This window comes from Leptosomus discolor, chromosome 9, assembly GCF_034619465.1.
Source record: "Leptosomus discolor isolate bLepDis1 chromosome 9, bLepDis1.hap2, whole genome shotgun sequence".
Lineage (NCBI taxonomy): Eukaryota > Metazoa > Chordata > Aves > Leptosomiformes > Leptosomidae > Leptosomus > Leptosomus discolor.
Window position 1 is genome coordinate 40,454,198 of NC_141399.1, and position 22,457 is coordinate 40,476,654.

At 43.6% G+C, this 22,457-nt stretch overlaps 1 protein-coding gene across 1 annotated transcript in view; it reads left to right on the forward strand.

Moving 5' to 3' along the window:
* The window catches only part of MAMLD1 (mastermind like domain containing 1), an 82,355-nt gene that overhangs the window by 44,616 nt on the left and 15,282 nt on the right, over positions 1-22,457 (forward strand). The window contains exon 2 of the mRNA XM_086470354.1: positions 3,975-5,684. Within this exon, the coding sequence (XP_086326480.1) occupies positions 3,975-5,684 (1,710 nt within the window). The remainder of the gene's footprint in view (positions 1-3,974; positions 5,685-22,457) is intronic.

Below are 22,457 nucleotides of genomic sequence, written 5' to 3' on the forward strand. Positions count from 1 at the left end.
TGCCTTTTTGTCCCAGGTATTCCCAAACAGAAGTTAGCCTGTGCATGCTAATGCATTTTAATGAATTTTGACAAGGTCACAAGAGCCCCTTTCTTGCTTGTCTGGTTCGTCCTTGCTCTCACATATGAAAGAAGCTTTCCCATACTTAGGCATAGACAGCCTCCAGCCAGGTTAAGAGTGTGTGTGTGTTACGTGTTTCTAAAATATTTCTATTAACTTCTCAAGTATTCAGTTTGAAACAGAGCTGCCCAATATACTAATCAGCAGAGAAAGGGGAAGAACATATTTTAGTGCTCTTCTCATTTCTGATGATTTTGTCAAATACCATAAGCCCTCTTGAAGAAGAGGAGAAAGAGTTGGAATAAATCAGCTCCTTCCTGGGGAATCCAGGGCCAGATGAATGAAATGGGCAGTAAAAATGTTGTTAGAAAGAGAAGAGTCTAGAAAAGGATAGATAGGCTTTAAAGAGATGGTCTTGAGATGTCTGAGGGTACTGGATGAATGATCTGCAACAAGCAGCTTCTTGAATTAGTAAGGCAGGGAGCTCCTGGTCCTAAAAGTTGTAGTGCCTCAGTGATGATCTCCTGCTACTGCTGCTGTTAGCATGTCTGAGGCAGCCAGTGTCCCCCTGATATGAAACTGCAGTACTGTCCCCTGCACTGGTCAGGGCTGCCACAGTGGCACGTTCATGGAGAGCAGTTGCTGGATGCTGGGGAGAAAAATGCTGGCTCCTCACAGACGGCACCAGCACGGAGCATGCTGTATGGGACTAACAAGCCCCTGTGTTTCAGTGGGGCATACTGAAACAAACCTCTCAGCTAGCCCATTCAGCCAAAGAAAGAATTTCTGTATGTTGTTGAGATTTCTCTATGTAGTTGTAGTGCCTGGTGAAATAATGCCATCTGTTTTTTTTCATTTGTGATGTGCTGGAAGCAGAGGGCTGATGACACCCGGGTGTCCCTTCTTACCAAAATTATTCTATGATTTGTTTAGTTGCTTTAAGGGTGGTATCTTTTTTTTTTTCCTCATATTTGGGGCTGTAGTCAAATCTATCTTAAGCAAAAGAAATGCTACTAAATTGTGTGGAGTTATACCTGCCTACACTGGGGGAAACTGGTCTTCTGGATTTTGTGGTTCTTGTGCAAATATTCACCTGGGAAACAGGAGTCTTGCTTTTCAAGAGAACATGACACCCAAATAATTTCACTACCTCTTACAGCCAGGCTTCTCACGAGGGCTAAGCAACAGCATCCTATTTAAAAATCCTGTCCCAGTTTTGGAATGCCTATGCCATCTGAAAGCTATGGCCTTATTTTATCTGGTTATATCTAGTAATAGTCTTGGGGAAATGGAGCTTTGTTTTCCCATCACATTTACTCCCTAGTGCAACAGTTAAAAAAGTATTTTTCAAAGTGTTTAGAAAGCCCGAATTTTTCCCCAGTAACTCAGAGTATAGGAATGTCCTATGGCAAAAGAAGCACTGGCAAGGACATGCATGCCAGCATGTCAGCTGGCCAAGTATGGGAGATCCCCCACCACTTCCTGCCTGAAGGTTCCCAGGGTGCAACTTGGGAACATACTGTGTTTATTTTGGACGTGTGAAGCCCCTGTAAAGATTCTCTATACATGTCTGGGTTTAAATTTATGTACTTATGCTCTACCAACATGTTTCAGCCTACACAGGGCAACATCTGTTGAAACATGCAACCCTGGCTTAGTTTTAGCAAAGAAAATGAAGGAAAACAATTTCATCCATCATTAGACCAACACTTGGGAGAAGATTTAGGCCTTGTTCCATTTCCTAAAGCTAAGCAAATTTTGGCCTCATCAGCCCAGAGGAATAATCAAATCAGTGATGTTTCAGCTGTCTCTGCCTGTGATGTAAAGGCAGCCTCTCGCAGAGCAACGATTCAAACCACGCGTAGCACTGCTGACCGGAGAGGGCTGTCAGGTAACCAGCGAATGGTGCACTGAAAGCAACTGTCCCCATTCAGCGTCGGTTCTCACTTGCCAGTGGTTTTTGAGTGCAACCCATGTTAAAGCAATGCAACTGGAGGTCACAGGAGAGAAGCAGTGATTGCTCTAGTAAGGGATAACTCTTAGAGGGTAAGGGGAAAATATCTGTGGAAAAAGGTCGCTGCTGCGATGCCATTCAAAACTGCTGTGTCTGTGTTAATGGAGGGTGGGTGAACTCCTCCTAAAACCTGATCAGCAGCTGCCGGAGTATGCAGACCTGCTTTTCCATCTGCCGTGATGATCACGTACAACTAACTTGTATTCTCTCGTGCTCCTCCAAATGTCTGTGTAAACTGGCTACTAGCACGGCAGTGTCGGATACAAATCCTAAACTGCATCTATAGCCTAAGCAGCTGTAAACACAAAGCTGCAATCTTCTCTTTGCCCACCAATTTAGAAATAAGTGATGACAGGGCACTTGTGTGAGTCCAGCTGATTGAGCCACCGGGCAACTCTCCCATGTTCCCAGGTCAGAACAATGCACGTTGGTTGTCGATTGCCTGAAGACAGGCTGAATTTAGGGGTGAACATTGGCCGTTTGCACAGTGACCTTCATGTGGATGTTGAAGAAGGAGCTGCACGAGGTGTGCCCACCTTGTGCCCTGGAGCCTCTGCACACCGTGCAGTGATAGTCCTGTGACACTGCTGTCTGAGAGCACCAAAGTTGCTGGCTGCTGCACAGTGGCTCTTAGGCAAAACTGTGAAGTGCTTATTAATTAGTATAAAATTAGGAAGTTTGTCATACCCACCACAGCCCTAGAGTGGATCTGGTTACACTGGTGTTAGGTGGTGGGGCTGTTCTGGTGATGTGAGCTGTTACTAGATGTGAATTTTTTTGATGGTACTAGATGACTGGCAGCACTTGCAGTTGTAGGCCAGAGCTGGGAGAGGCGTTACTGTGAGCTGGCTGAGAGGAACAGTGACTTTGTATGGTTTTCCCATTGCTGACTAGGTGTGTTTCTAAATGCTACCTCCCTCTATTGGTAAACAAGGACCTCACGCTTATTTCCCTTAGCTTGAAGCAGCAATGTTAATGTCTGATTAATCCTATGACATTCAGGTCGTGTTTGTTAAAATTGAAAGCCACAGATGATTATATTTGGAAGAGATTGCCATATCACACTGAACTAGTACTAGAAGCGTTGTTTTCAGTTTCACTTTTATATGTAAAGGCAGGTTTTTTTCCCGAAGATTTGTGGATTTACAACTCTACCATTTCTTGTAGATCAAGATATTTGTATAATCGTATTTTGAAAACACATTTCTATGAATGAGTTGCAATCCTTCAAAAGAACAAAGCCCATACTGCCTTAGACTTAGAAGAATAAACAGAAATTAAGAGGTTTAGCTGTTATTTACTGTTTCTGAACTCTAAAACATCTGTGTTTAGGGAGCTTGAAAGTCTGTTTAAATTGATAGTTGAGAATTTGTTTTGTTTGAGTTTGTTTAGAAAGTATGCCAGTTATTTCAGATGTTCTTCCTATAAAGAATGTAAAAAAATTTAGTTGTTTCAGGTCTGAATTTAATCCGAGTCACTGGCAGAAGGTCGCTAAATTCAGTCCAGGGTTTAATTCAGATCTGCCATTTAGACCTAAAAAATGTTACCATAAAAATGTTGGCATGTTTGTTATGCAGGGAGTATAATGTCTTAATTGAAATGATACCAGAAACTATTTAAAAAACTTCTATTACAGTTCACATGACAGACAGTATTTTACAGCTTTAACATCTGTTTTAAGTCCAACACGTGAGATTTAGCCTTTGTCTGACTATAACTCTTGATTTCATTGGAGTTGCACCCACTTAAATCCTGATTGAATTTGTCTCACATGATTGGTTTTTTAATTGTATGATTTAATTTTCTTTATCTCCAACTCAGTGTTACAGTATGGAGCTTCAGAGCATGTCACAATAAGGTCAATAACGGATCCTTTCTTCTTCCTTTTTTATTTTCACAGTTACAAGGATCCATTAAAAGAAAACTGGAAGATGATAGCTCTCCTGCCTCTAGTGGTGTGCCTGATGTCATTTTCCCAAATGACAGTAAAAGACTTTGTCTTGATGACGTAAACCTTGCCATGGGCCAAGGTGCCAATCCCAATGTGGCGTGTCCAGAAATGCAAAGTTCTCCGTTCTCCACCAGTCACAGCGCTTCTTCCCTGGGAGTCGCAGGTCATTCAGTGCTCCTCGAAAACAATCACATGAATGGCGGTGGCATTGGTTCCCCGTTTTCAGTGCCACCCAACACGGAAATAAATCAGAAGGGGTCAATAGGAGGGCAAAACAATAACATTGTCCACTATGACGAGAAAGGAAACAGCTTACAGTCTGTGGACCAAGAGCTGCAAGATCTATTGGAAGAGCTGACGAAAATGCCTGATCCTTCTCCCAATGACCTGGATCTGGAGAAGATTTTGTGCAGCAAGGCTGAAGAGCCGCTTGGGCTGAGTCATTCTCAACCAAGCATAAGTACCACTCCAAAGTCCTCCCCACAGACTTCCCACTTGGAGAACCATGTTGCTAACAAAGATTTTTCTCCGGGCTGCAATCCAGCCAGTGGAGGATCTCCTCAGATGAGACCATCATCTGCTGGAGCTAACTTCCAAGTTCCTCCCTCAAACAAACCTGCTGCATCGCCCATCTCTACAGCAGCTCAGAGCAAGAACCAGCCACCACCTATGCTTCCAGTACCCTTACCCAACATTCCTGGCTCCAACTGGCACGCTCAGCAGCTAAAGCAGCTGGCAGCTAGCAAGCAGGTGTCTACTACTAAGCAGCAAGTACAGGCTCCCAGCTGGCCAACTATGTCTCCTCCTGGTCTCTCTCCGCCTTACAGGGCAGGATCATCCCCACACCATCAACCTTTCAGTCCTCAAAATGTTATGGTGTCTGGCATGCCTGCTAATAATTTGTCAGGAAACAACATTCAGAGTCCTCAAAACACTCTGCTTTCAAGCATGACTTCCAGCAGCACCCCATCCAATGGCCCTTCTCCTCCTTATGGGTCCGAGAAGCTCTCCAGTCCAGCTCTGAACCAGCAGCCCTTCAGCCCGCAGAGCTCCATGCTGCCCACCCTGACAGCAGCCAGCTTACCAGCCAACAACATTAAAAGTCCACAGAACAACCTAGTTGCCAGCATGGCCTCTACGAATACTGGACCTTCTCCACCATACAGGCCAGAAAAGCTGTCAAGCCCAGCTCTGCATCAGCAGCCCTTCAGTCCTCAAGGTACATTAATCTCTAACATCACTCCCACCAGCAACCCCACAAGTATGCAGAGCTCGCTTTTTAAGTCAATGACTACAAACCAGTCCAAAAATATGAACATAATTATGCAACAGCCATCCAGTAGCTTACAGCCAGGTCTGGTGAATGAGAGCCCTGTTAGCCAAGACCAGTTTTCTTTCAATAACACCAAGCCACTGTCTCACTTTGCCTCAGAGTCAGCTACTCAAAAGATGTCACCTCTGACAGCAGGACAAGGGCAGCAGTCTCTCATTCACTATCTCCAGCAGCAGCAGCAGCAGCAGCAGCAGTCTCCAGCCACGCAGCAGCCCCAGCAGGCTAACAATAGCCAGTTTCTCCAGCAGCAGTTTCGACAGCTGATGCAGCCACATCGGATGCAGAGACACATGCAGCCTGCCACATTGCCATCTCAAAGCAGACAGGTGAGAACGTCTCTTCTGTCTTATAGGGCTTATGTGAAAATACGGAGTCATTTATTTTCTTGTTTTTACTTTCCTTTGTGCTTCAAATGCGACGTTACTAAACTTCTGGGGTGTGCACGGTGTGCATGTGGACAAGGCAATAGCAACATTCTGGCATTATCAGAGTAACTTTATTTCTTCAGTTGAAAGGTACTGTAATTCCACCATGCATTGTCTCTTCTAGCCCAGTGGAGAACTTTGTACTATTAGGCAAAACACATTTCATACCACTGAAATAAATCATTTTTACATATATAGTTGGTATTCTTACTTAGCTTATATTGTAAGCTGTAGAGATGTTCCCATAATATGTTTCCCATCATCTTTTTCAGTGGGAACATCTTTTTTTTTTTCTTAGTGCCCTTCAACAAATTAATCTCTGTGTTATGCTTCTGAAGCTAGAAAAGATCAGGTGGGGTGAGAAGTGAAGTTAAAATGCAAGTCCTTCATGGACAGCAGGTCACACAGTACAGCTCCCGAATAGCAAAGAGGCAGACTTGAAATACCTGTTACTAAGGTTTGCCAGAAGCAATGCCCTGCGTTGGATGAGGGCCATTCCCCACCCTTTGTTGATCTTTGATACTAACTGAGCTGGTAAATGCAAAAAAGCAGCTGGCAGGAGTGAGGCATAGCCCTGATTTCTCTCCAGCACCCTTCTCCCTCAGACTGAAGGAGAGGTGTGAAGCACTATCCACTGCTACCCCAGATAAGAGAGCTTTACTGTGAACAGGGACTTCAGAGCAAGGAAGGGCTTGGGCACTCAGTCTGAGAGCAGCCTAGGTGTGAGGAATAAATAGTGATCTTTTTGTTAGGAAGAATAGTAGGAAACGTTGAACCTCACCCCCAAAGCCAAGTACCTTATTAGGCTGAACCAGCACTTCGGAAGCAGAATCCTTCAAGCTGCTTAGCTGTGCGCACAGGCACTCTATCAGCTCCTCATGAAGGATTGAAACACTTCTCACCCAGCAAACCAGGGACTGATCTCTGAAGCTCTGCTAGGATCTGTTTGAAAGCATGGTGCTTAGCTGGGGAATACACTCCAGAGCCTGGGTTTCTTTGCTCTTCTTCCCTGCCAAGTGACTGGCTGTTACAGAGGTGGATATCTTCCAAGTAGGTGACTTGGTGTAACGTTGTCCTGTGATAGCAATTAGAAATAAGGGGGTAGTTACTAAATGTCAGGTTCTTAGTGGTAAATCAATGAGGTGCATTTCCACTGTGCCACTTTAGGATCGACTCACTCTTTTCCAAGTTGTGCGCGCAGTACTCCCTTGCTTCAGTACAGCAGCTCAGAACAGACAGCTGGGAAGGACTGGTGACTTGCTGAATTTGCTTATCCACATATGTAACATGTAACAATGTGGCATATATAGTTCACTTTTAAAGGCTTGTCAATATAAAGCCCCTAATTCACCAAAGGTCTGAAGCAATTATGTTGCTTTAAGCACCTGAGGACCCTGTGTTTGTGTTCAGTGGGACCCAAATTAAACCCAAAGGAGAGCATCTTGCTGGCTTGGGATCTAAGAGTATGGGTGGACATACAGTTGAAAGTGAGTTAAGTTTCTGCAGCTTCGTGAATTACTGCCCATCAGATGTTTTACTCTGGAGGTAGTGTGGATGAAGAATACATTCACAGTGTTTTACTGCATCTCAGATGATGGCTAGTGAGCTGTTAACTGCAGTAACATGATCGCTTGTGATTGTATGTCCATAACCTTTGAGCATTTTTTTTTTTTCCTGGCTCTACTGCTGGGTGTGTGGAATTGCCACATCCCTGTTGGATTCCTGAGGTTTCTTGTACTCTAGTTTTCCTTGCTTTGCATTTTTGCCTTACACCTCGGAACCCCCTACATCATTGATTAGCAAAAAAGCAAAAACCAATCAAACAAGTAAACAAACAAAAAAAAAAAGAGAAAAATTCCTGCAGTGAGTCTCTTTAATTGGCCAGAATAGCCCATCTTCCAGCAGCTTTCCTCATGCTCTGCTTGTGCTGCATTTTTAGCTGATTCTCACTGTCAGAGAGAGAGTTATAATTTGGTGGCTATCAGTAGAGATCAAGGACAGTTAAGACAATGATTACAGGTGATGAGCATTTTACGTTTTCAGACTAGTTAGGTAAGCTTATGGTGCCTCCCTCATTTTACAAGAGTTATTGCAATAATTACACACCAGATGACAGTGCTTCAGTTTTACAGTCTGTTGAGCTGCCGAAGAAAGATGGTGGATGTTCAGGAGTGGAACATTTTGTTAGGTTTTGATAATTTTACTGCAAATCTCATAGAAGAAAATAGATCCTGAGTGCTGAATTAAAAGAAAAATGAGATGGAAAAAATATTCTAGGTAGGAAACCTTAAAATTCTGGGGTACTTGGTACATTTCTTTGAATCTAGCATGTAGACCTATTATTTGTCTGCAATAGTTTTATTACGTACATTGAGACATTGATACTGAAATTTTGGACCCAGCCCGCTGTGTACCAGTTTCACGCCATTACAGTGAAGTAGCTCCAGTGACTGTGGTTTTGATTTCCAGCAGTGTACCCAGAGCTGAATTTGAGCTTTGCAGAATCTCGGTGCCAATTCTCTCCTGAGGCAGGTGATGAATAGGACTTTTCAAGCATAGAGCAGTTGTTTCATTAAAAGGCAAGTTGTTAAAGATTCAGAAGACAGGGGAGACAACTTGTGCATCTTCAAAAATCAGTAACCTTCTGGTGGAAAACTGCCCTTTTTTAGCCTCGTTCACAGAAGCTTGCTCAAAGAAGAATAACAGCGTTCCCTGGAATGTTGTTTAGTGTTTAAAAGTCATCCCCTTACTCTGTGTGTGTGTTTGTAAATGTGACTAAAATTTATAAAAAGAAGGCATAGTACTCTCTTCTTTTGAGCAAGAGGTGCAGCTTTGTACAGAAGAAGAATGTGGATGGTGGCCAGTTGGAGGGAGAACAATAAACCATGAAATTTGATCCTTGTAGCAGGCAGAGCAACATGGGGAAGAGAGCAGCGGCTGGGACATAGACCCAGAGTGAGCTTTTTGCTGTTGTTCTAATGCGTATTAAAGCAAAGGCTCCCCATTCCAAAAGCTGGGTTACTACTGGCACCTCACGGCTCTATCATTTTTGCACTTAATGTTATATCTCTTTGAGCGTAATCAGCCTGCATCCCAGATCCTGTATTGCCTGGACAACTGGTAAATCTGATAAAGGCTAATCTTTTCCCATCTGAAGCACTATGTCTGTATTGTTGAGCATTGACGGATATTGATTGAGGCACTGACAGTTTGCATTGTGCAATATTGCAAAGCCCGGTGGTGCTAACATGGCTCTTGTGGATATGTGCAGGTTTTTATTTTACTCGTGTAGGACTGAGGCTTGCTGAATGAAATTATACTCAAAGGTCTGGACTCATAAATCCACAATATAAAGATGGTAGTAAATGCCAGAGAGTCAAAGATAGTCTCCAAAACTATCATGCACTGTTTTCTGGGCTTAAGCTTCGCCACTTGACTTTATTGGCAGTTTCTGGGCGCGTGAAAAGCTGCGTTTGTCCAGGCAGGTTGAATAGTTGGGCATCTCCCCGATTTTCATGTCTCAGTAGTTTGTACTTGCAGATCTCCTATTCTGGCATGTCAGATATATCAGGCCCAGTTGTGCCTTCAGCAATGCTGATACAACATCACTGCTTCCAGAAGAGCTCTTCTTTTGCTCCCACCAATATAAGAACAGACACAGGTCTTTGCAGACGGAAAGGAGGGTTCCCCAAAGGCAGGAAAATGAGCCGGTGACCTTTGCGGTTTAGGTCAGGCTGGAATAAAAGAAACCCTTTGGGTGGCTATTACTTTTCCAAGCCCAAGTTTGTCGGAGTTAAAATTGGAGAGCCTCAGGGAGGAGGGCAGTATTGCCCACTGCTCTGTGTGTAAAGTGTTGAAAACCAAAACACAACTTAAAAGGTTGTTTTGTTGGGGGGATGTTAGCTAGTAAATAGTTATTGTTTGGGTGGGACACCCTGTGCATTTCTGAGCTCCACTTGTGCTGTAGGAACCAAATGTGCTATTCTTAGAGCTCGCTGCATTCCTGCTGACATCGAGATAGTTGTATACTAGATTGTCAGTGAAGGGTATATTTGTTTCAGCTCCATTGCCAAAATGATGGTAGAGGAAAAATGATAGGAGAAGAGACGGAGAGAAAAATAACAATATTATTTGCAGTAAAAATGGCTATATTTTACTACATGTGGACTGCATATGAGAGAATGAAGAACATGCTGAAGACTGAAAAAACCTTTGAAAAGGACTTGTCAGTCGTTCTTTAACTGTGGTAAAAGCAGCAATACAGTATCTGAGTTGGCAGAGTAAATTACAGGTTGCAGAGAAACACCAAAACCCCTGAGCTAGATTAAGTATACTGGGGGGGGGGGGGGGGGGGGGAATTAAACAAAAATCTTGTTTCTGAGCATGAGTTCTCTAAATATAGAAACAAAACTGAAGAAGAAATGCACTGTTATAAAGAGCAAACTCACCCAGAGCTTACGAGTCAAAGGTTAAATAAATATAATGGAATACAAAATACAGTTTTTATTAATATAAACAGAAATGTTAATACCACAGACCGATTCCTGGGTGTCCTAATTTATGTGAAGTTATTTCTGCCTGTGAAAAGTCAGCGCACCGTGACTGTTGGGTGACACTGTTCTGATTCAGCAGCATTTTATGTTTATAAGCTCTGATGCGGATTGATTAAGAGTTTGGAAAAGCAGAGAACGCAGCCCACAGCATCTGAGTACATATAGTCCTCTTGTAAGTACAGGGAAAAATCATGTTTTATTTGGGATTTCCGAGATATCACAAGGAGTCTTCCTAACACATAAACCAACTATGGTGTCGTGTATTATTAATAAGACCAAAACTACTGGTCAGATTTCATCTGCAGTTTTACACACACCCCCCTTTTTTCTTTAAGTGTCAAACTTATCTTTAAAGCCACTTTGAATGAAGTTCCGTTGGTATTTCCCCCTCAACTTCTTCTTTTTCTTTTTTCCTCCTCTCCTCTCCTCTCCTCTCCTCTCCTCTCCTCTCCTCTCCTCTCCTCTCCTCTCCTCTCCCTCTCCCTCTCCCTCTCCCTCTCCCTCTCCCTCTCCCTCTCCCTCTCCCTCTCCCTCTCCCTCTCCCTCTCCCTCTCCCTCTCCCTCTCCCTCTCCCTCTCCCTCTCCCTCTCCCTCTCCCTCTCCCTCTCCCTCTCCCTCTCCCTCTCCCTCTCCCTCTCCCTCTCCCTCTCCCTCTCCCTCTCCCTCTCCCTCTCCCTCTCCTCTCCCTCTCCTCTCCCTCTCCTCTCCCTCTCCTCTCCCTTCCCTCTGGAAAAAGTTTTTTAAATACTTTTTTTTTTCTTTTACTAATGCTGTGGAGAAGAAAAACAGACTTGATTTCAAAGGCCAATGGTAGCACAATACCGAAGCAAAGCCTTTGAGGGAGTGGAGAGCTTTTGAAGGCAAAGCAACAAGCCCTTCAGCTAATTAAGTGCCTTTGAATAAGCGAATAAAGGAAGCTGGTGATGAATCTGGATTACAGAGAGCAATAAGGCTGAGCCTGGAGTTTGACCTCTCCACAGATGTAAAAACATCTTCTTGAATGGTCATTTCTGAATTTATATTTATCCATGCACTTGCAACTGAGTTGATTTTTTTTTTTTTCAAACTTGGAGATTCTCCCGTCCCTTCTTTCAAAAATCTGAAAGGAGCTTGACTGAAACTATCAGATTGCCATCTTCTCCCTTCCCCTCCCTCCCCTGTGAATAAATAATGTAAGATAAGTTTTGGAAAGTAAGGAGTAAACTTGTGGAAAGAAATGGGGCGTTTGGCCTCAACACGCCAACAGTAATACATTTTCAGAAGTGCAGTAATCGAGATAAAAACCTTAGTTCACATCTGATCTTAGCCCATTGCTCTTCTGCAGTGCTTTTTAAATGGCGTGTGTTGTTGTCTTCTGTTAGATTGCAGGTATTTCAAAGCATTTCCCTGTTGTAGTGGAGCCCTTGTAGCAATGTCTTAACCTTCCCAGTTCTTTGGCTTGTATTTTAAGATGTTTACAGGCATTGATATTTCTAGCAGCTCTGCCTAATGCATTCATCATTGCTTTCAGTTTAGCTATGTGTTGTGCTGAAAGCACTTTTGGACACCACATCATTAGGGGAAGCAAGCTGCAGAAGAGAAGCTTGTAAATAGACCAAATCTTTCTGAACACCATGTGAGGAGCATCCCCCCCACCCCCACCATCGCCTTCCTTTTGGATCTGAAATTAATGTGGACACTATGCCAAAACTACAGCACGTTTCTCAATCCAGCTGGGTCTTTCCCATAGTTATGACCTGTTTAATAAAATGGAAGATGTTCTCCCAGCAATTTAGCATTTAGGACACAGACAACTCTATGGGAATCTCATGGTGGACAAATTAAAGTCCACTTGGAAACAACAAAGAGACTCAGGAGATACTATAACCACCAGTGAGGGGTGCTGGGAGGCATTCAAGAAAGTCTCTTTATTACCTGCAGGACCATGAAGTGATGTGTGTGCAGGCTGACGTGGTATTGTCCAGGGGTTTGGTGGAGAAAGAGAAGAGGAAGTAGTACTCATGTACTGTGAATGTGTAGATGGAAATGTGACTTACCCCAGAGAAATTTAAGACAAGGCCCTGACTTTCAGCCTGACAGGCTGCTTTTCATGAGTTTCCCAGTGCCCAGGACGCAGGCTGTATGTCAGTGCTGTATCCCCCGCCACTCCATTCCTGGCAGGGCCGTACAACCTCGGGGTGAATGAGGAAGAGTGTGCCATTGTACAGAGGTTCTGCACTAACTCTGGAAAAAAAAAAGAAAACAACCCTTGCTTTTGTGGTTTTGAACTTTAAGCAACAGACAGTTGTTTCCTTCTGCTCTGCAGTGCGGGGTGAGAGAGAACCTCTTCTCTTGAAGGAGTAGGGAAAGTGGTGGTATCATGCTAAAAAGTGTCTGATTCATTTGATGTGAATATATTCTGGCACCCATTCGTGCCAAAACCACTCTGATCCTGCCAGCCTAGGTGGGCAGTTTCTCTTGGGTTTTCTAGGCAGCTTGGTAACAGTATTCCCAAGTTTTCCTGGGCTAAACATCAGCTGAATCAGGCCCCATCTGCAGATTTTCTTGCTTTCTTTTTTTTTCAAGAAACCGATTTTGCTTTCTTTATTACCACAAAATACCAAAACCATCCATATGCAGAAATCTTTCATTTACAAGCAGTTGAGCAAGAAGTTTCGAACATACTTTTTTTCTCAACTGTGTCCTTAGATGCAGTGAAGTTATAAACATCCCTAGGAATCTAGGGAAAGACTCGGTGACCTTCTCACTGTTTGGCTTCATAATGAATGCCATAACTTCCTTCTGTGTATCATTCTTAAAAATAACAGAATAGTGGGTAGTGATGGGTAAGACACACTACTTGCGTCCTCACAAGTCAATGCACCCATAATTCTTATATTGAAAAGGTGTGTTCGTGGCACAGCGTGCTGATGAATAGCAATGAGGAAATGGTTTCCATGACCCTACTGCACACCCAATTAGTTTCATCTGTGCTGTAAATTCCCATTAATATCAAAATATCTTCATTCCATTTTTTCCCACATTTGCGGAGGATAGGTTTGTTCGTTGTCTGTATTTTCTGTATCTTTCTTAGTAAATGGGAGTTTGGGGAGCTTATTTTGAACTAAAAGCAGCCTGGCTTTCAGAAAATGTGCTCACTTCTCTAAAACCACGCCTTTCTTATGACTTCAGATTTGATGCCTACATTAATAATGAATGTTAATACTTTCTGCAGTGATACTGTGAGAGCATGGTGTGTACCCGTGATTTTTGGGGTGGTTTCCACCTGGTATTGGCTTGTAGTAGTCTAAAATTACATCTGTATTGCACAAGGCAGAAATACATATAGAACTGAAGTCTAATTTAACAAATAGATTAAAAAGCAAACAAATAAACGAGTCCCTCAGATGCTGTTAAATCGTGTGCCTGGCGCCGGACAGCGGTTCGGCAGGGTGGGGTGACTGGAGCAGCCTACTTTGTCCTTCTGCTCTGCTCCTCTGTCATTTCTGCCTCGCTGCAGTAAACGCTGCACACAAAATAAAAGTACAAACATGTTTTGTTTCAGATGCAATACCTAGAAATAACTTTCCTGGTAAAATGAACTCAGTCTCTTTTTTCTTTTTCTCTGGGCATTTTGGAGAAATTTCAGTGTGTGGGTGGGGGAAAACAAAGCCGTGGCTGTAAACAGGAACTGATATTGTCTCTGCGTCTGAATGGGGAGAGAAACTGAACTGGCCTCGGTGGTTCTCTCATACATCTGTGAGTCTGGAAACACTGGGATGATTCACAGTTTGCTGATTAATACAGGAGCAAGCAAAATGGTGTGAATTAACGGCCATTACAGAGCTGCGCTGGATGGCAAATATCCCCCTAGAACAAATGATGTTTCACGAAGATTGCTTAGAGGAAGAGGTAATGGGTCTTAAATACAAATTAGAAGCAGTCCCATCAAAGCTGTTAACATTAAGGTTTGAAAGCCAAACACTATTATGAGCTGTCTTCAAAAACTGTACATTTAGGAAGCATGTCAGTCTGCCGTGTTGGCTGTGTAATATTTCTGTCTCGAGCACTTTGGACTATTTCAAGCAGCCGGCACTAATAATTGATAGAAATCCACAATCAGAATGTAGCAGCTCTTCTTAGGGCTTTGAAGGCTAATCACTCTATTACATGTACATTTTAAAGTTAATTTTTTTATAGCATATATAAAGGCAAATATTATTATCAGTACATAATTCTTAAAAGAAGTACTGTTAACAAAAAGTAATTACAATTTAACCCTTTGCATATGGGAATGTTAACAGAAGAAGATAGGAAATACATTAGCATAAATAATATTCTTTATATAACCAGCAAAATTATTGAACATTCTCACTGAATTAATGAAAACGCGGTATCTTGGATCAGTGTCAGACAGATGCAGATGTGAATGCAGGTTATGGACAAGCTGTGCCGATCTATTTTTCCCCACTACAAAACTGATAAGAGACCCACAAGGAGGGTAAGCCCTGCAATGTAGACGAAATAGTATGATATCCCTGTCTAAGACATTACATTAACAGCTTGATCTTGTAAAGATTCAAACAAACACACCTAAATTTGCGCAGTGGGAGGTCATTCCAGGACGACTACAGGATTATTTCTGAGAGCAGAGTGAATCATGTATGTACATAGTCTTTGTATGCTCAAGAAAGACCAAAGGTGGAGGAGAAGGATGCAGCAAAGGGCACAGTAATCATTGGCAATGGCTGTTAGTGCTACAGCAGAAAAAGAAAGAGTTGGAAGCTTTCATCCACGTGTTCCTACCTCAGCTCAAGCTTATATTTGAATTATTTTTGGTTTTTCTGTTTTGTGTTTCTTGGTTGTTTTGTTGGTGGGGTTTTTTTTGTTGTTGGTTTGGTTTGGTTTTTTTTCAGGGGGTTAGTACCAGCATTTTGTAAACTTGCCAAACTTTGGATAAGTTTATGCTTTAATCAGTCCAGTGATTATTTGCAGTCCTCTGGGGTTTGTGTTTTACAGTCATGAATTGCAGAAGCAAAATATGCCACTTGCAGGAAGAAAAGCTGCCCCTCCTCTCGGGCACAGCAATAACAACAGCAAATGAGGAAAAAGAAATTCTTAACAAAGAATTTTCCCCTCTTTTTCTTTTGTGATTGCAGGCTGCTAATGTTCATGTGTTTCTTCCCTTTCCAGAAAAATAGGGAAATACTATCCTGGGATACCAGTAGTATGTACTCCTGTAATAAACAAATCCATTTCTCTCAGTACTTAAATACTCGGGGCTTTTGGAAGCTTCTCTTTGCATAATAAATATGTTTAATATTTCCTTTACTCTCCAGCATTATTAAGTATAAACTGTTACAGTCCTGGATTGAAGGGTGGTTTACATGGCACTTGTGTTTGGATAGTCTGTTTTCTTTTACCATTGCTCCGAAGGGCGTGTTTAAGCAATGAATGAATGATCGTGTGAGCATTATTTTTTTGTTCCATACAAACCCCTTTTTCTCCTCCTTTTCAGCTCAGTCAGCACACTTTCCGCAGCAGCATTTCAGTTTTCTGCGTGGAAATGTGGTGTTTAGCAGAATAGATGCATAACAGGGATGAGATACTTTTTTTCTCCTTTCCCTCTTCTCCCAAGAGATACCCTGTGACTTCCTCTATTAGTCCATTAATCGCTGTAGCTCAAAATTCAGTCTGATCAAAGGAGCAGAACGAGGTTGAAAAGTGCAGATTCTGGCAATTGACTTGACTGTTTAGATTCCCCGCTGAGCTCATTTAGAGCTGGAATTAAGCTATTCCTGCTGCATTTTTCGTCCTTGGCTCGGCACTGGTGCTGTGCCGAGCGCTGAAGGCAGCGCGGCCGTTCCGCAGCCGGACCCAGCCTGCACCAGAGAGCAGCCTCCAGGAGCTAGAGAGCTGAATCTCCCTGTGCCAGGAGAAAGCTGGGTAATCTTGTCTTAGTTTGATAAGAAGGTCAGTGTTTAGATTGCATTAGTTATTCAGCTGCAGAAAAAGTTAACTGAAGGTGCCGGAGTCATTGTTGACGATTCTGTGGGGTTTTTTAATTCAAGCATCAGGTTTCCATCTCTTGCAGCTCTCTGTACCGAGGTTGGTGCGTGTTATGTGTGGGAAGGAAAGAATTAAAAAACAAATGTAAACGGGAAATTTGTAAACAACATGAAGTTTCTTGTAAAAGTTTTCTTTACGATGTAATGACTCACTTAAGGAATACAGTTGTTTTTAATGCCTGTTTATACGTGCAGTTAGAAACTAGTGCTGTTTTCTCTCATTAATGGTCTTGTTGGTTCTTGTTTGCTTAAGGCAAAAATGCAGACTGCCCATACCTGTGTTGTTTGCTGCAGATTAACATCTGATTTTGCAATCCTTACACATCTCCGATTCCTGTTGGTGTAACTGGGAGTTACAAGTTCTCCAGGAATAGTGTCGGACTCTTGATGTCATTATTTGTGATTCTGCGGTTCCCCAAAGTGTGGTAATATTTCTCAAACAGAGGTAGACTCATTTGATGTGTAAGTTCTTATCTCATTAACGTGAATTATTGTTACTGAAATGTGAATAGCATTCTATTATCAGAAAATATTACGTATTTAATGGTTTAAGAGTGCTTAAGGTCAGCAAGAACAGAGAAATGCTGGTAACATCAGCATAGACTGTGTGGTGGTCCTGAACTGTGAATAAATCTTTTAACGGAAAAAGTTTTGCTAGACATATTGGTGCTTTCCCATAGTTTCAGACTTTGTCTAGAATCCCCAACATTTACTTATGTTGTATTTTACTTTTTTTTTTTTTAAAAAAAAAAAAAAAAAAAAGGCGAAAAGAAAACCTGACCATTTAATAAGAACTTTTTTATTAAGAAAAAGTACTGGCAGCAAGGGGGGAAATGGACAGATGCATTTCGTGCCCAGTCCAGAGTCTGAGCTTTTTCCTACGTAGGTGGCATATATCTATGTGTCTATAAATTTTGATTTTAAAAAGAGCTGTGACCTTCATCAGGGACCCTGTGTGGAATAAGATCAGAAAGGAACTCCTGACTTGGGTCTGCTGCTCATTCTAGGTTGACACAATATAGAAAACTGCTGTGCTTTAGCTTACAGAGGTTTCTTCATACTTTATAAAGTACTTTATTTGTCAGTATGGTGAACTAAAATCTTGCGCTCTCTGTGATATCTTATTTTTTCTGCTTATGATAACAATATTGAGGCTTTTCATAAGATGAAATGCTGTCTAGCTGCATTTAAAATACACATTTTTGCCTATTTCTCTCTTGATTAAGCTAGTGGGAGGGTACCTACCTGCTGTCTAGGTTACTGTCAAACTTACCAAAAGTAAAGTTGAATTGTACTCTGTTCTCCTAACAGAGCCTATTTTCTCCTTCTTACTGGGTACTAAAAGGCTTTTATTGCTGCACTAACATTTTCCAAATAAAACGTTTTTGCCAATTTGTGAAGAAATAGCAGAACAAGTACCACCTTAGACATGCTGGAAGGAGTCCTGCGCCGTGGATTATAAACTGAAACAGTTGGCCAGAATAAGGAATTAAAGTAATCCCTGATATTAGGAGCATGAAAATGAGATGACCTTCTGTACATGCCCTGTGTGAGTTTCTAACCCAGTTGCACTATAGGCTTTATCGCTGTTCCTCCATACCTTTACTGTGCAGAAAACAAAAGACCAGCCATTCAGTGGGGAAACTGGAACACACGCTTGCAAATATTACAGACTTTAAATGCATTGTATTTTTAACAGTAGTTCGTGATTGGAATGACAGGAAGGAAATGAGCAGAAAACATCCTATTCTATCTCTATATAAAATCTTGCTTGTGAAAGATACAGTTACCACAATAATGATCGGACGCTAATTGATTCATTGTGCTGGGAGACAAGTGCTGAGCGGAGGAGCCAGCGGGGTCATTTTCTTGCTCCAACTCCACTTTGGTTGTTTGCTGAGGAAGGGCAGGAGAGGGTTATAAAGCTGCTGCCGCTACATTCAGCGCATGTTTTTCTCAGAAAAGAAGAGACACCGCCAGCCAAGATCTCTTTCCTTTGGAAATTGTGGCTGGGAAGGGCCCCTTTGGCTCGGCAGACAAAGTGGGCAGTCAGACAGCCCCTTTCCTGAATCCCAGGCAGGCACCAGACGGCTGAAGGAAGAGAGGCACCAGGCTGAATTAGATTGCCTCCTGCTTTGGACAGTAAGGCAGAGAGGCAGGCTTAATTGCTTTGCAGCTGTTCATTTTTTCCCCTTCTCCCTCCCCTGCCCTCCTCTCCCTCCTCCCAGCTGACCCCAGCGGCAGCCGCAGCTCTAGCCCCAAGGAAACCTTCCCAACTTGGGGAGAAGTATCAAAGGTTTCTGGACTCATTTTTATCAGCCTTTGTGCTCTTCACTCAAATCCAGCAGCAAATGGGAAGAGAAAGGAAAGCATTAAGGACAAAAAGGCTCCTCGGCGTAACGTAGTAATTGGTCGCTTTTCTTTCTGGGTTAGTTTGTGCACTGGTTTCTGAACGCTGCTTGTGGCAAGGGGCAGGCTGGGACAGGCTGGGGCAGGGGACAGGGCAGCGACAGGCAGATGTCTCGGGTGGCATCCTTTCGGGAGAGGCAGCTGGGTGTCATCGCTGGCAGGTCCTGGCATCCTGTCTGAGTGGAGCCTTCGAACGAGCCCCCTGCAATGTGGCACTCCCCGCAGCAGGATTTACGAGACATTTGAGATTTCCTCTCCAGAGCTGCGATACCGTTTACGGAGATCTCCCAGACTGCTGCCTGGCAGCGCGAATGTTGTTTGGTGTTGATTTGGTGGTGGTCTCACCAGTAAAAGAGCCTCGACACCGAAATGCTCTTGACCCGAGTATGAGAGGAAAAGCTTTTTTGAACCTCGGAGAACTTGCAGGGATCTTCAGCCCTCAAAAACTAGCTCAGGCCAGCCTTGCAGATTTGCATGTATCTCATAATCCCAAACTGTCTGAACCTCATGTTTGTGCAGGAAACAGAATTTGTTTTCTTAATTGCTCTCGCTCCACTCCTGGATTTAAAAATTTAAAAACGTGTTTCCGTGCCTTAGCAATGAGACTGGAGTCAGCTTTCAGCTCACCTGCTTTGCAGAGCAGGGCTTTGCTCGTCTGCTGCTCAGCCAGCCTTCCTGGCTCTGTTCACCTCCAGCAGCAATGTCAAGCTAACCCAATTTTGCAGCTGGTATCGAGTGCCAGAGGCAAGCTCTGTAGATGTCTCTTTAATTCCTGCACTTGTAGAATTTAGTGTATATTTTCCCTCCAGTTCTACTGACTCACACACTCCTTGCGGGCGGAGGCAGGGGGAGAACAAGAAGGCTATAACCCAGGTCTAATTTACTCATCTGGTAGAGCCAGTCATCGATGAGCCTTCCCCCTCTCTGTCCACAAAGATAGTCCCTCTCGGGAGTCTCTTTGGCCTCCCAGTTATAATTACGGCATCAGTAGTTTCATACTTCACTGTCCTCCTAGGCCAGCTGCATCTCCTCTGCCAGAATGTCGTGTCTGGGTGATAGCATTGAAATGTGAAATACCCGGTGAGCCGACAGTGCGACACAGGACGTGCAGTCCCGCGTTGTTCGGGAGCACGGGCTGTCATGGCACGCTAATCTCTTTATAAGGGACACATTTGCTGCTTATTTTTTGTGATCTCTTCAACAGCATAAACCAGAACTTGAGGTGGGCACCAGTGCAGGGTTTTGGCATGTTTGGCACAAAACTGTAATGGGCATCAGAGCCACTGGAGGGATGGAGGGTGTCATTCCTTGAAAGGAAGCGCGGCTACCGGATGCTTTGGTGGTGAGAGGGATTTGTGTCTGTAAGAAATGGATTTAGAAATAAGGTACAGTAGCATGTAAGTCACTTCTTTTTTTCCCTAATCTGTTCAACATGCAGCCTACAATAGCTCTGCCAGTCCGATTTGAATTAAAACCGGCTCCACAAGGTACAAAGGCTTTCGGGCCTCATTGCCGAGGCCGGAAATCCATTGTGGCGTCCTGATTAGTGCTGGTGAAATCGGAAACCTTTCTCAGGGCAGATAACGATCTCGCAAATGAAAATATAACCTGTTAATCCTGAATTTTAACAAGGATGGTTATGCAACTCCAGGCCAAATCCAGGATGTGCCCTATCCTTGTGCCCCTTGCTCAGAAGGGGTTTGCTGATAGGGAAGAGTGGGATTGCACCGCTGCAGTACCCTCTCCCAAAAGCACCCCTGCTTGATGCCAGGTCTGTGGCCAGAGGCAGGAGGGAGGGGTGCTGGAGGGTCAGGCTCAGCGCAGAAATTGGGGTTCACGTGTTGAGACCGACCCCTCTGAAGCTCATGGCTCAAGTATTTTAAGATGGGGTCTCTATTAAATGTTCCTTCCCATGCCGCTGGCCACTGCCAAAGGAAAGATGGTCTGACTGGGGCCATCCGTGCTTTTGTAGTCCCATAATAGTCCCTTTAATTATGGGTAACAATAGGTTCTGTTTTTTCCTATGTCAATAACAAGTTCCAGGTTATAAATAACTCTGCAATTAAAAAAAAAAAAGCCTAACGATTTACCATTTGACACCTTTGCAGTCTGCTGGAGCCTTGGCTGTGCAAGGAATTTTTTTTCTCCTGCCCTGAATATTTTATAATTGTTTTACAAAGAGCACATGGATGCTCCAGTCATTAAGAAATGCCAACCAAGGTACATTGTGGCACCAGGGAGAAGAGAACAAATTGCTATGCCTGTGCCAAGAGCTCTCCTTTCTGACCCACAGCCATGGTTTGTTTGACTACTTCTGTATATTGACCTTTGTTTTTTAAGAAAAACACAAACAATCAGGATTGCTTTATTGTAGGACCCATTAACTCCTTCAGAGACTTTGCAGTGTCTATTGATAGGAGCAGCACACGTGTGGCCATGTACTGCGGTCTGAAACACCTCCACCGCTCTGCTGCATTTGGATGTTTGCAGGCCCATGCGGCTTGTCCCTTGCTTTGTGCATTTGGAAGAGCCAGTCTATATGTAAAAATACGTGGAAATAGGGCTGGGAACTCCATTCACATTGGCCAAGGAGACAGGGGCCACCGGGAGAGGGGAATTCACCTCTGCTTTCGGTAGGGAGTCATGGAGTGCCGTCTTTCATTTCCAAGACTGACTGTGATGGGTTTGATGTGGAGCCTGCGAATGGATTCACTTAAATATACAAGCGTGCCTAAAAATGTAAAAATAAAAGCAGTGCTATTTTAAGACTCTAGAATCAGGGATTATAAATAGCAGAACTGGTGTGTTACTCCTGGCTGGGTGTGTCAGTCCTAAAACATCACCACAACTGTCACTTCCCTTTGAAGCAGCTTGCTGGCTAATGATCGCGGCAGCGGGGCCTCCTCTGCATTTCCATGTTCTCTCGATAAGCACAGGCCAACGATAAGATGCTCTCCAGGCTGATGTGTCCATCACACAAGCCCTCACTTTGCCAGTTCGAGCCTGTTAGCACACACAAATGGAAAAGTGGGTGCACGCTGGCGGGGAGGGCTGCGGACCTGGGATTCAGTGGTGGGAGGCAACATTAGGAGGCTAAAGCGGAGCTCACTCTGCTGAGCCGTGGAGCTGGGGCTGCTGAACCCCGAACAAAAGGCAAAATAGTTGCGTGGTTAAGCGCCGGTTTGGGACCTGTGAGATGTGGGGTTAGCCCTCTCTGTTGTCATCCTTCCTCTGTGACTGGTTGGGATACATCGTTCTGCTGCCATTATTTAGGCTCCTCCTGTGCCCAGTGGAGGAAAAGATATTTGGAGGGTAATTTCACCTCACCGTAATGTGCACCTCCAAGATGTGCTGGATGGTCTGCAGTGCAGGAAGCCTGGACAACACACTTAGGCTTGGCCCTTGTCTGCTGGAGGTGCCTTTATTCTCCGTCTTTGGAAGCAGCAGCAGCTGTGGTGATCCAATACACAAAAGTCTGTGAAGTTGAAAGTCGTATAGGTACCTTAAAGAGCTGACTTCTGCCTCAGAAAGCATTTTCATTTCTGTCTGTTTTTCCAGTGCAGTGGCTGGAAAGAAGTACCTTTGATGGTGTTCCACTGCCGCAGTACCGCAGGTGAGCGGCTGGGGGACCGGCTCTTCTCTGTGGCTGTTTCTAAGAGGAATTC